The sequence below is a fragment of the Papaver somniferum genome, chromosome 4 (assembly GCF_003573695.1).
Source record: "Papaver somniferum cultivar HN1 chromosome 4, ASM357369v1, whole genome shotgun sequence".
In the NCBI taxonomy this organism is placed as follows: Eukaryota; Viridiplantae; Streptophyta; class Magnoliopsida; order Ranunculales; family Papaveraceae; genus Papaver; species Papaver somniferum.
The window spans coordinates 33,043,311-33,056,104 of NC_039361.1; the positions used below are offsets into that span (position 1 = coordinate 33,043,311).

At 37.7% G+C, this 12,794-nt stretch overlaps 2 protein-coding genes across 2 annotated transcripts; one reads left to right on the forward strand and one right to left on the reverse strand.

Moving 5' to 3' along the window:
- The first annotated feature begins 1,265 nt into the window (after positions 1 to 1,265).
- On the forward strand, positions 1,266 to 3,070 carry LOC113275096 (protein DETOXIFICATION 56-like). Its single transcript, XM_026524532.1, has one exon. It carries the CDS (start codon positions 1,486 to 1,488, stop codon positions 2,986 to 2,988), a length of 1,503 nt encoding a protein of 500 aa, XP_026380317.1. The 5' UTR covers positions 1,266 to 1,485; the 3' UTR covers positions 2,989 to 3,070.
- A 157-nt stretch (positions 3,071 to 3,227) lies between these two features.
- LOC113275095 (brefeldin A-inhibited guanine nucleotide-exchange protein 2-like) lies at positions 3,228 to 12,593 on the reverse strand. Its single transcript, XM_026524531.1, has 11 exons — positions 11,380 to 12,593; positions 9,378 to 9,695; positions 8,878 to 9,223; positions 8,358 to 8,780; positions 7,991 to 8,280; positions 7,494 to 7,767; positions 6,774 to 7,279; positions 6,330 to 6,651; positions 5,755 to 6,118; positions 4,650 to 5,338; positions 3,228 to 4,161 (listed from the first exon to the last, which is right to left on the reverse strand). Exons 1-11 carry the CDS (start codon positions 12,591 to 12,593, stop codon positions 3,544 to 3,546), a joined length of 5,364 nt encoding a protein of 1,787 aa, XP_026380316.1. The 3' UTR covers positions 3,228 to 3,543.
- Between the last annotated feature and the right edge of the window lie 201 nt (positions 12,594 to 12,794).

A 12,794-nucleotide genomic window follows, 5' to 3' on the forward strand; every position in this document is an offset into this window, starting at 1 on the left:
GTTGGTAACTTTTTTCTTTTCTTCGTTTTTAACAAGCCAGAATTGCCAATTGCGTCCGCTCTCATGTTGTGTAATGCACAAGAAGTCTTTTCTATTATCGCCTCTTGGCGTCGATGTGCACAATTCCTCCTCCAAGCTTTTATACCATACCAGTTTCCATATTACTTTAAACCGTAGCTTAAATATCAATCGACAAGAAAATTGAGAATGTTGGAATTTTTTTTTTTTTTGACCCCATAGCATATATCGGCTGGCTCCGTCCCTGCTTTGGATGCATGGGTTTAGAAACAATGAATGACAGTGATGAAGAATGAGAAAAATTGGTTAATGATGGAAACAAACAGTGACTTGTTGTAGAATGATGAGAATGCACATATGCAAAATGATGAACCAATGGGGCAAAAATTGTCACCACCAAATACAAAAGATATCGAGGAAGATGAAAAGGCAGAAAAAAAAATTATTTTGCTTTAGTAAGCCCCGTTTCAGTAAGTTCGTCTAGGGCCCCTAAAACCTTTGCTACGGCACTGACCATCTAATGTGTAGTGCTAGGGGGGATATCATGGAAAACTGATTCTTAAATTCCATAGGTATCTAAGCAACATGGTACAGGATTCTAAGACTAGATCGAAGAATATTAGTAGACCAGAATTTAGAATTTGGTCTCATCAATTTGCTAGGAGCTAGAGTATATCTTATCAAAATATACTTTTCTGTATATAAATAATCTCACAATTTCATCTTAGCAAAAAGTGAAACTCTTTTGGGTTCCATTAATCAAACCTTCTTTTTGCGATCACATCTATCTATCTTTTATCCCACCTTAGTCCCAATTAGTGACCCATACAATACTATAAAGATCACATTAATGCAGCTCCTTTTTCCCTTTTTCTTTTGGTATTTTACACGAAATGCATACAAAATGCCAACTAAACATTCAAACTAAATAATGCACATTTCATTTTTATTAAAATATTTTTAGGCCTACCGGGAAATATTCAGAGGAAAATCCCGTGAACTTTTTTTAGGCAAGTGGCTTAATCTCACACGAAAATAATAGAAGGGTGCACGAGACAAATAACAAATACACATCGGAAGGTAAAATGATCCATTTTGGAATCTGTATCAGATACTAGTCAGACATACAAAGCCTCATTTATATTATTTTCGCATCTTAAAGAAAAAGTATTATCACTTTTTCATTTTATCCTAACTTTTTTCCAGAAATAAATGGAATATCTGAGATACAGCCAAGAAGACAAATTCGTTGTCAGCATGCACTTATAAGCATTTCATCCTAATTACTCTATGGTCAGTTACTAGATTAGAACTAACAGCAATCTTTCACAAAGTACATGCTTTCCTCCTCTTGTGATCACATTAAAAACACTAGGTAACTAAGTAGCTAACAGTCTCAAAGAAAGAACTATTGATAAATATAGAGAGACTGATAAGTAACCCATCTACCTACTTCGCACATTAAAGATGTCTGCAACTCCACTGGAAGAAAATCCAAAGGAGAAAATCTCTACTCAAGATCAAGAAAAGGCAACACCTTCATCATCTCCATATATCATTCTAAGATGGCCAACGAATCTCAGAAGAACCATCCTTACAGAGCTACAAAAACAAAGAGGTATATGTATTCCTTTAGTGGCCATGAATTTAACATGGTTTTTGAAAATAGCTGTAACGACGGCGTTTTTAGGCCGGCTCGGAGAACTAAAACTAGCTGGTGGAGTTCTCGGTTTAACGTTCGCTAATGTTACCGGATTCTCTGTTTTGAATGGATTATGTGGAGCCATGGAACCTATTTGTGGTCAAGCTTTTGGAGCTAAAAACTATAAGCTTCTTCACAAGACTCTTCTCATGACTACCTTTCTTCCCTTACTCGCAACACTTCCTATTTCCTTTTTGTGGATTCATGTTGATAAGATCTTAATTCACTTTGGCCAACAAAGAGATATATCAATTGTAGCTAAAGATTATCTTATGTTTCTTCTTCCTGACTTGTTTGTTACTTCATTTCTTTGTCCTCTTAGAACCTACTTGAATTCTCAAGGTATAACAATTCCTAACATCGTAACATCTGCTCTAGCCTTAGCTCTTCATGTTCCTCTCAACATCTTCTTATCGAGATCGAAGGGTCTTCAAGGAGTTGCAATGGCTGTTTGGTTAACCGATCTTTTCATTGTGATTTTTCTGGCTGTATATGTTTCCCTGACAGAGAAAAGAAAAGGAGAGAGATGGAAAGAAGGGGGTTGGCTGGATCAAAGAATCCATGACTGGGTTAGATTGGTAAAGCTCTCTGGATCATGCTGTCTAACAACTTGTCTTGAATGGTGGTGCCTTGAGATCTTAGTCCTACTAACTGGACGATTACCTGATGCTGAACGATCCGTTTCAGTGTTAGCAGTAGTGTTAAATTTCGATTACCTACTATACTCGGTCATGTTATCACTAGCCACTTGTGCGTCGACGCGTGTCTCTAATGAACTCGGAGCAAACCAGGCTCAGATTGCTTATGAATCAGGTTATGTTTCTTTGGGTGTTGGCGTCTTTTCTGGTTTCATTGGTGGTTCTGTAATGCTAGCTGCCAGAGGAATTTGGGGACCTATATTTACCCCTAATAAAGTAGTTGTAGCAGGTGTGAAGAGAATTATGCCACTAATGGCAGTGGTGGAGTTAGTTAATTTTCCAGTGGCAGTTATCGGAGGAATTGTGCGAGGAACTGCTCAACCGTGGTTAAGTATGTATGCGAATCTCCGAGGGTTTTACTTGATGACTCTGCCTCTAGGTGTGATCTTAGCTTTCAAAGCTGGGATGAATTTAAGTGGTTTACTGCTGGGATTTTTAGTTGGGATGATTTCTTGTTTGTTGCTGTTGCTAGTTTTTGTTCTGAGGATTGACTGGGTTAAGGAAGCTGATAAAGCACATAAACTTGCTTCTGTCATGGAAGAAGAGGTTTCTACTGCAGGTAGGAGTTAGGACTCTTGTAAAAATGCATATTGTCTGTAAGTGAGAAATCACTTGATTCTTATTTGATGAACAAAATTCTGTTTCATATAAAGCCAAAACAATAACAGCATAGTGTGAAGACAAATGATTTTCCCTCTTTCTGTTTCACATCATTGTTAATAGATCCTGACAAACCTAAAAGTTGGCTGTTCTTAATTCGACTGAACGATCATGAAACTGAAATCCGAAATCCTGACAACAGGTACTGCAACAGAAAGGAATTTTGGTTTGGGAAGTAGGATTTTCATGCTACACTTTGAAATTCTATATGAAAATCACGTGACGTGAATATAACTTCTAACATACAACATTGAACTCTGAATAGATGCCCTCAACCTATAGAGACAAATCCATCAACACTTGGGGCGCAATCAAAAACATTCTTCTTACTCTTCATACACTAACCTATACTGCATATGGTGATTGCAAATGATAAACAAGAAGAAGAAATACAAGATTGAAAGAAATCACAAAGAAACAGAAAAGATATCATACAACCTCAAACTGAAGCGGCTTTGGCTAACCTCAACAGGACTGAAGCAAAACTGGACCCACTGAAGAACTGAGCATGTCACCCAGCGCCGCTTGAACTTCACCTGACCCATGTTCACAACTTATCAAGCTTGAAAATAGTGGGAAGAAATTAGTCAAATTCTTCTTGAACAAGTCTTCTCTAAATCCACATATAGCTTGGAGAGTAGCAACAACAAGAGGTGCCCTTGCCGCTAACTCTCTTCTTTTTGCTGAACCAAGTGGGATTGACCAGCGGGGTTTTTTATTATCTGAAGTGGACAACCCAGATTGCTGATGTGGCTGTGCTGTGTCAAGGTAAACTTGCAGTACTTCTCTACAGAGATCAATAAGGTAGGTCTCAACTTCAATGTCCTCTTCACTGTCGGGCCGATCTCTTGCAACGTTTTGTAACAATGTGAGACATATTTGGTAGGACTCATTTTCTAGACGTAGTAAAGGAGGATCCTGCATTTGAGTCATGGGACCCAGTTCTTGTAATTTTGATCGAAGATCACTGTCGATGTTTATCTTGTGAGCATGAGATGCGATGGAGTGTAAAGCTTCATACAGAATAACTGTGTTCTGTGCTGAAAGTTGAGTCCTATACATGTTGTAGATCTCCATCATGGCCTGCAAGATAGTAGAATAAGGTCAAACTAAACATACATGCATAAAACCAGAGCTAATGAGTAGTTCAATTTTGCGCTACAAGAGAAATCAAAGCTCCTCGGAAGCTAAATAAAGCTACACACACAACTGTAAGTATCGGCGAGGGTGAACTAGAAATTATTTAGTCACATTTTTGATAACTAGTCAACAGGGGGATCTAATGAGAGTGACCTGGTTGAGATCTAACTATTCTTAAGACGACTCTTTACTTGTGTACATAACATCCAAAGAATTCTTCAGAGCACTAGTATTTTCAATTTCAGATATTTTTAATCATTTGTCGAACTCTTTAACTCAGTGCCACTTAAAATCGACGAACAAGAAAAAATTAACCACCTACACTCCAACTTCACAGTTAGGAGAAAAAAGTAGATGCCTCTCTAGTAAAGTAGAGAACATGAATTTAAGAGTATAGCCCTAGATAAACGAAAAATATAAAACTGCACTACCTGAATTAACAGAAGCTGAACAGCAGCACGACACTTGGCATCATTAACTGATTGATCAATCCTGCGAGATCTCATATTCTCTAGATCATCATCAGCTGCAGTAGAATCAGCTGTTTCACCGTTCGCTAAAGTGGTTGAAGAATCCTTGCTGATTCTAGCCACATTGTCCCCATCAAGGAGGACATAAGAGAAATCAGGAAGCGTGGCATTTGCCGCTTCTTTTAAAGATGAAACCACGTCTAACCACTTATCTTCAGAAAATAGATCTCCTGAATTGCTCATTAGACGAACAAATGCAGCGATTCCAATGCCGGCAAGGCTCTGATGTGGACGCTTGACAAAACTTATTAATAGCTGCAGCACTTTGCTTAACAACGGATTAACGGTACCATAAAATTTGACGAAGAGATCGATAACTAGTTGCAGGGACAGTGTGCATGTCTCATAAAGCCATGCATCTTGATCTAGCTCACTTGTATCAATTTCAAGTCCATCCCCTGGTAAAGGTCCACCAGAAGGATCAATGGCGTGCCGTACATAATCAAAAATGGGAAAAAGAACTGAATCAAAAACTCTTTCCCACAAAGGCAACGTGAAATGATGCCCATGGTTGCGCAAAGTATCAAACAGCACTTGCAGAGCGCTTTTCCGGACCTCAGGTCTTGTGTCAAAGCTAAGTTCCGACAACCCTGCCAAAAGGAAATAAAGAAAACTCGATTACCATGTTTCCAATGATATGCTTCCATATGCAAAGAGAATGTATGAATGTCCCGAATGTACAACTATAACTGTTAGGCACAAAATTGACCGGGATCCCCAATATCGAGCACAGCAGAAAAACCGATTTTATCGAGGACAATACACCAAAAGAAGGACCAGATTGAAGGTGGTCTAGATACAGTCTAAAGCTGTGTTCCGTACTCTATTTTTTTTCTTTTTCTGATGAGCTATATATGTCTGTAACTGTCAGAAACGGAGTAAACTACAAAATACTATGACAGGAATCCAAGACAAATTTTTGATACAGCATAACCCAGCCAATATATGCACGTTATATGCCTAACAATCACAACAGCAAACACTTGTTCAAATGCATGTCTCTTACCAGCCAACAAGGGAAACCAAAAATATACGTGATCTGGGAACTCTGCACTATGTTGTTTTCCGTCTTTCCCAGGAGATGCTGCAGTGATCTTTCCTAAACCCTCCTTGTCCTTACTCCTAGAGGAACCAAGATCTCCTTCCGCGAGTTTTGCCGCACAGAAGCGTAGAAATGAAATTGCATTGAGGCTAATGTCTTTATCGAATCTACTATTAGTGAAAGCAATTAAACAATTCACGCAGTCTGTAAATGTGGTTGTTTCTGTTTCAGTTATATACGGGAAGTAGTCACGAACAATCTTCTCAATGATCTCAAAAGCGAGTAATACAATGTTTTTGTGGTTGTCAGATGCTGCAGTGGTGAACACCTGAAAATTTCGGAGTGAACAAGGTCACAAATACTCGTTAATTTTCCTTTACCGTTAAAAGGGTTGCGAGTGACAAACACTACAAAAAATATAATCATGAAGTAGTAAAAAAAGTTTTCTTTTATGGTGCGAAAATGGCAAACTCTTACCAAGGAAAGAACAACAATGATACACACATGAACAAAACAAAAAAAGGGAGCTGAATCAATACCATGAACATGCTTTTCCATCCGGATTTGACATTGTTGACACGAGACAAAACCATTTGAGAGACACATCTGATGATTAATTCTCTGATTTCAACAGCACTGCTCTTACGCATGACAACAACAAACGGCTTCATGAACTCATTTTGGAAGTTATAATTAGCCAATTCTTCTCTGTCTAAGAACTTCATAGCAAGTTGACGCAATGAATCCATTGCAAAAATAGCAATTGAGAGGTTCTCTGAGCAGCCAATGGTTACAAAAAAATCTGATAGTACAAGCCAGATGCTTGACCACACAAGTCTGATGCGATTCATGTTGTAGTGGCTGCAAGAGAAGAAAGGATAGAAAAAAATTCACATTACGTAAAGCTGGCAGCAGTATAATCTAGATGCATTTGATGATGTATGTCAGACAGGAAACAGAACAAAAAAGGGGATGCTTCTTACGCAATTTCAACAATTTTGGTAAGGCTGAAAACTCGTGGATCAGACGTAGACCGCAATTCATCCATGGACACCTTACAGAGAGCTTTGACAAAATCAATTATTCCCTCACTGTTTAGCCTCTGGCTCCGAGCAAATATGCGATTCATTTCGGAGCTTTCTACTTGTTCCAACATGTTTAAGTTAGAAACTAAATTACTCATCTGTTCAGATGTAACTGATCCAGAAGAGTGGCCACCAACACCAGCACTATCGTATGATCCCCTTCTTGCAGCTGCAGCTGCATGCTGAATCTTTCCAGGCCCTTTCTTTTTCAATACTGGAAGCATTGTGGACTTGGACTGCTTTGATTTTTCTTGATCATTTTGAGGAACTGCAAAGAAAGTTGCGTCTGGAGGAGCACCCTCTCCTAAAAGATGCAAATGTTCAAAACGGGATACACAAGTCAAAATATGCTCCCAGGCTTCTTGTAAGTAATTTCCATCTTCCTCTGCGATGGTAACAATTGCCTGTGGATTGCAACAATAGTGAGCTCACATCTATTGCACTGAAAGCACTTCATAGTTACTGAAAGACTATACAATTCAAATATTTATCTATTTGCATGACTGGCACAACTGAACTCGAAAAGAGAAAATCAGAAACAGTGTAACTCGATAAAGATTGACAAGCATAATGTTAGCCTAAAAAGTAGTTAACGAACATGACATACCAAGCACATACCTTGATTGCATCTATATTTTTCTGCTTGATATCTGCAGGTGAGTGGAGACAAGTGAATTTTGCAAGTGATGTAATGAAAACATCTCTATGAGTCTTCATGGACATCACAGCAGTAACATGTATTGCATAGCGGAAACCTTCAAGACACTTAGCTATCACTATTTCATCATCACTTTGATCAAGCGGAACACTAAAGGCAGCCAACATAGGAGCCCAGCAGACCTCGATCATGAATCTCAAAATCACCACATCAGTTGCTGCATAATAAATTGACCTACAGATTGCCAAAGGAATCCAATCAAGAAATACCTTAAACAAGTTCCAATGTTCTGCTGATAAGGTTGCAGAACGGAGGCAGGCTTGGAAGAAGTGACGAAAGGAAAAAAGTTGTCAAACAACTTAAGAAGAGATGTTCTACCAGCAATTATCAATTGAGAATCAATTTTTCCTGCACTCAAATTTGACCTATTCATTTATCCATAATTCAGTGAACTTACTCAGATTTGCGAGCTTTTTCTTTGAATTGCTCTTGCATATGCCTGATAAGATCATCACTCGTCTCCAAATGCTCTTGGCCTCGCTTACGGATAACAATATTCAAAATACTATCCAAGCCTAATATGCTGTTCGAGTTCACAGACTGCCTCTGCTGAGGAGCCAAATCATCTTCTTTCATCTTAATCTCGTTTCTCGAAATGCGATCATATAAGGATCTCAAGTACTCTTCAGGTACATCCTTCCCATCATCTATGCCGCGGTTATTCCTTATAAAATCATCAGCTGACATCTGCATCATAAATTCACAGATTAAGTGCTCATATTTATATGTTTTTTAAAGCAATTAGTTTGTGGAGAAAAAAATACCTTTTTCTTAACCATGGGATTATGTGCGTCAGTGTTGAGCAATATCACCGAGTAAGCGAGAACATATGCAGTATCTGCACTGGTAAAAGCATTCGGATTACATTTCCAGAAGCGCTCAGCAAATTTTTCCATGATACGATCGATTTTCTGTGCTTCACCAGGCAACCTAAATCCTTGTAGAAAGACCCTGATTGCCTCGTCAAAATCCATTCCTTGAAATTCAAAGGAATCAACGTATGCATGCATCACTTTTAGAGGTATGTCTTCTCTCTCTCCTATGTAATCACCAATCAAAGTCTTGTTCAAACCAGATGCACTTTTGAGGAAAGCAGCTATCTCCTCTGGGGACTCGCCTACTTTCTTAGCATTGATAAGGAAGTCGATACCCTTTTTAGGTTTTCGATTAAAAAGAGAAATACCTTCCTGCCAGAGACTTACATTAGGTCAAACAGAAACCTAACGAGAAGCACAAGAATAGAACCAAATATATTGTATGTGGAAAGAGTGTATGAATACCAACCTGAAGCTCTAGTTTGTATGCCCGACGCTGCTCAATAGATGAAACATCAGAGACCTCACTGGAGGTTTCGGACTGAGAATCTGATCCTTCAGCAAGCTCACTACCATTACCATTTGCCAGAGAATGAATTCCAGATTCAGGACCGTTCTCTAATGTCTCTAACTTCTTGGAAAAATGAGCATCAGGGATGCGCAACTGTTTGTTCATCCAATCACCCATTGATCTCAAAATTGCCACTAAGCACTTCATCGCCTCAAGTTTCATGGTGGCTTCCTGTGGTGGCAATAAGCTAGTGGAAGAACCAGCAGGTACACCTTGAGCCGTTTTCAGAAGTCCATTAACCATCCTATAAGAGACAGCGAGATGAGGAAACATGCTAGTCAGTATAATAGTAAGACAATAATGGTCAAAGTTCCCGGGGGTTAAAACTAAAGTGGCAATGAAAAATAAGTACCACTAGATTGCTTATGGTTGACATGGTAAGAAAAAGGAAACAATACCTCTCGAATATATTTGATGAATGAACATCACAATCGTAGTTAATAAATATATCCACTAAGATCTGTGAATCAACACAAAGCTTCTCCAGAAACTTCAGCACAATCATCTTCTGTGGAAAGTTAGGCTGAGCAACATTTTCCAAAACTCTAAGAACAATCATAGGAAAAAATACACCAATTTCTGCTTTCAGTCCAGTTCTAAATCTCGAGACCAAACTAATGAAAATGGAGCAAGAAAGCTGGAAAACAATCATTAGAGTGGACGCACTGTTCTTCAGCAATGATAGACATAAATACTGCTTAATAGCTCCTAGGAACCTGTCCATAACAACCAAAATTCATCAGAACTTGTACCATAATCCAAGTATCCAACTAATTCATCTAAAAAAGTTCATAATCGAAGTTACTCGCTTGATTGATAATTTCAAAGGTAAACCTTCAAACTGGAACAGCCTGTGAATGACAAACATACATATAGTGTGTACATATATATTTACACACAATAAGACTGAACATAGAGTATAAAATAAACATACATATAGTTCCTTAAGTGACTTAAGGTGTGATGATCATAGAGTATAAAATAAAATGTATCTCCAGAATACAGTTTCAGAATATCTTTGATGTCTGGTGTTCCATTAGTTTATAGACTTATGACAACCATGTCTTATTACAACCATGTCTTTTAAACCTATAGAAACCTATATTGGCCAGGAACTGGCAATAAAATGTACAATTTTATAGACTTATTACAAGATTGTTTCATATGCTATCTTGTCTCTTGGATTTATTCTTGAAGTAAAATAATGCTAGAGTTAAGATTTGATTGATCAATGGCTGAGGATTATCGTAAGGTTTCAGTACACACTTCGAAATTTAATAAGTTAACAGACTTTATACGTAATTGATGGAAGGGCGACAACTATGTATGAAAAGGATGAATTCTTCGAGCAGAGGCCTTGCACCCTTCTAGATACCAGTATAATGTTGTAATTTTTTTCTATTCTTAAGAAAACCTTCTAAATTCAGGGTGACAACTAGAACAATGGTGTTATGAAAGAAACAGTACAGCCTCGTTTAAAAGACATGGTTGTAACAGTCGTATTATATCCATAATTGCAGAACTAGAGATAAGTTTTTAGTATTCAACAAGATAACAAAATCTCTTCCACATGAAAACAGTTGTGAATAAGGGCGCGTTGCTATTGTTTGTTTTATATTACCATTCAATCTTCTTCATTTTGGAGAACTATAATGACTGATGAAACACAAACTCCAGTCAATAATTAGTAATGTATTCAATAAATACATTGACTTTTGACTCAGTAGACAACAATGCTCCTAACAGGACCTCGTCATTTGTTCGATGACTGGGGCCTTTTAGGATTTAACAACCTTGTGAGATATTTAACTGTTAAGCTAGTTAGAACTCTGGATGGAACCTTAAGAAAGGAGAAAAATAGCAGGATTCAGAGACTTTTTACATGTCAGATTCAAACTATGGCTTTTAGTTAATCAAATCATAACAGCTTATTACAGTAGAAATTGCTATCTAAAGCGGGACTAAGAATTAGCTATATACTTATAACATGACTGAACAAAATACACAGAAAAGGAAGTAAAACTTAATATCAATCCACCAATAAGATTTTCCAGCATACATGAAACAAGACTAAGTTAGGAATCTCTACTTCCATGTGCAACTTGTATATGACATTAATGTTTTGTGTATTTAACTATTTATTTATCATTACGCAGATGACTATAAGTTCATAGTCATTATAAAAGAAAAGTAAAACATAAGCAATACATTTTGCAGGGATAGAGAAATTCTACTCATGTAATCATTATCTATTTTCTACTGTATGTCTTGTCATGTATGTGTGAACCTAAGAGTCTAAGACATTATGCTGGACATGGTTAGTGAAAACCTAAAGCTCAATCAACAAAGAAGCATCAAATGCAGCATTAACACAGAGAGTCTGGAAAAAGTAAGAAATACCTGTCACTAGTTCTAAAGATAGCTCCGGCATTCTCTAACAAAATCTTCAGCAATTCCAAAGCAACAATTTTGCCACGCATCAATTGTGGATCAGCCAAGGCCTCTTTAGGAGGTGTTTTCATGGATAGTTTACAAAGAGCTCTAAACACTAAAAACGCATCCCTTCTCAACTTATTACCAATCTGTATTTCCAAATCATCGTCTTTATCCACTTCTCCATCTGCTAACTCTCCTTTTCTCCCTTCTAAAGCAGTCTTATACATACTAATTTCCCAATACTTAGCATCCAACATATCTTTATCAGTTGAATCCAACAAATCCGCAGGATTCGTGGTCTCAACAGTCGTAGTTTCAAAAGCACCATCATGTCCACCTACTCCTGAATTCTTCCCAGGTGCTACCGGATTCAAGACCACATCAATATCTTGCATAATCTTAGTAATAAACCCTTGTACAAACTGAGTCATACTTCCATCCACATCAGATTTCTCAGACGGTGTCATCAACTCCGCCACAACAATCGGCTGAACTGGTACAGTAGAAGAATCAGCTTCCATTCTTCTAAACACAATAACTAACATCTGAATCAAAGATGCTTTTGCCGTAGTCTGATTCACAACATTTTTACTCCCCAAATAAATATCATAACAAGTTCTCACAATCAACAACAAACAATCACCATGGATCCGTAACGAAATCGAAGTAACAGCAGACAACAACGTTCTCAATACCATTAATTCAACAGCTTCATCACCTAAATCATGACATTTACATACAGCTTCCATCAACTTGGATAAAAGTATTGAATCTGGACCACCACTTGGATCAGCTTCACCACGAATATAACCATGAGCTATTAACTTCTGTATCGCATCTAATGCCGGATCAGCAATTTTCAAAAACCCCGATCCACAAGCAGTAATCAATGGACTAAGAATCGATTCAGATTCAGATAATGTAAATTCAATTGGTCCTCCATCATGTAACGGACCAGGTATATTAGCTGTATTCAGTTCAGATTCAGTAGGAGAATGAGGTGTTGATGGAGATTTAACCTCATTCGCTGCTGCTGCTGCTGATGATAATCGATCGATTACAGATTTACATTCGTGAGCAAGTTTAGAGTGTTTTCTCCATGAAGCATTTTTAATAATCTTTTCTAGTGCTGGAGTCAGTACCAGACTTAAACGGGAATCGGCTTCCGAAGAAGCCATTCCCTAACTGAGTTTTTCTTTTACAGATCTTAAAAAAAAAAATGAAAGAAAATGTAAAAGAAAAATTTGATGAAATCAAGTTTTTCTAGGGTTTTAGAGGGGAAGGGAATGAAGTTTGTTCAAGCTTACTTACCTGATTTGAGTAATTGAGTTCAGATCAGTGATGTTTTCATGGCTGTGAATATATTTTTGATTTCTTCT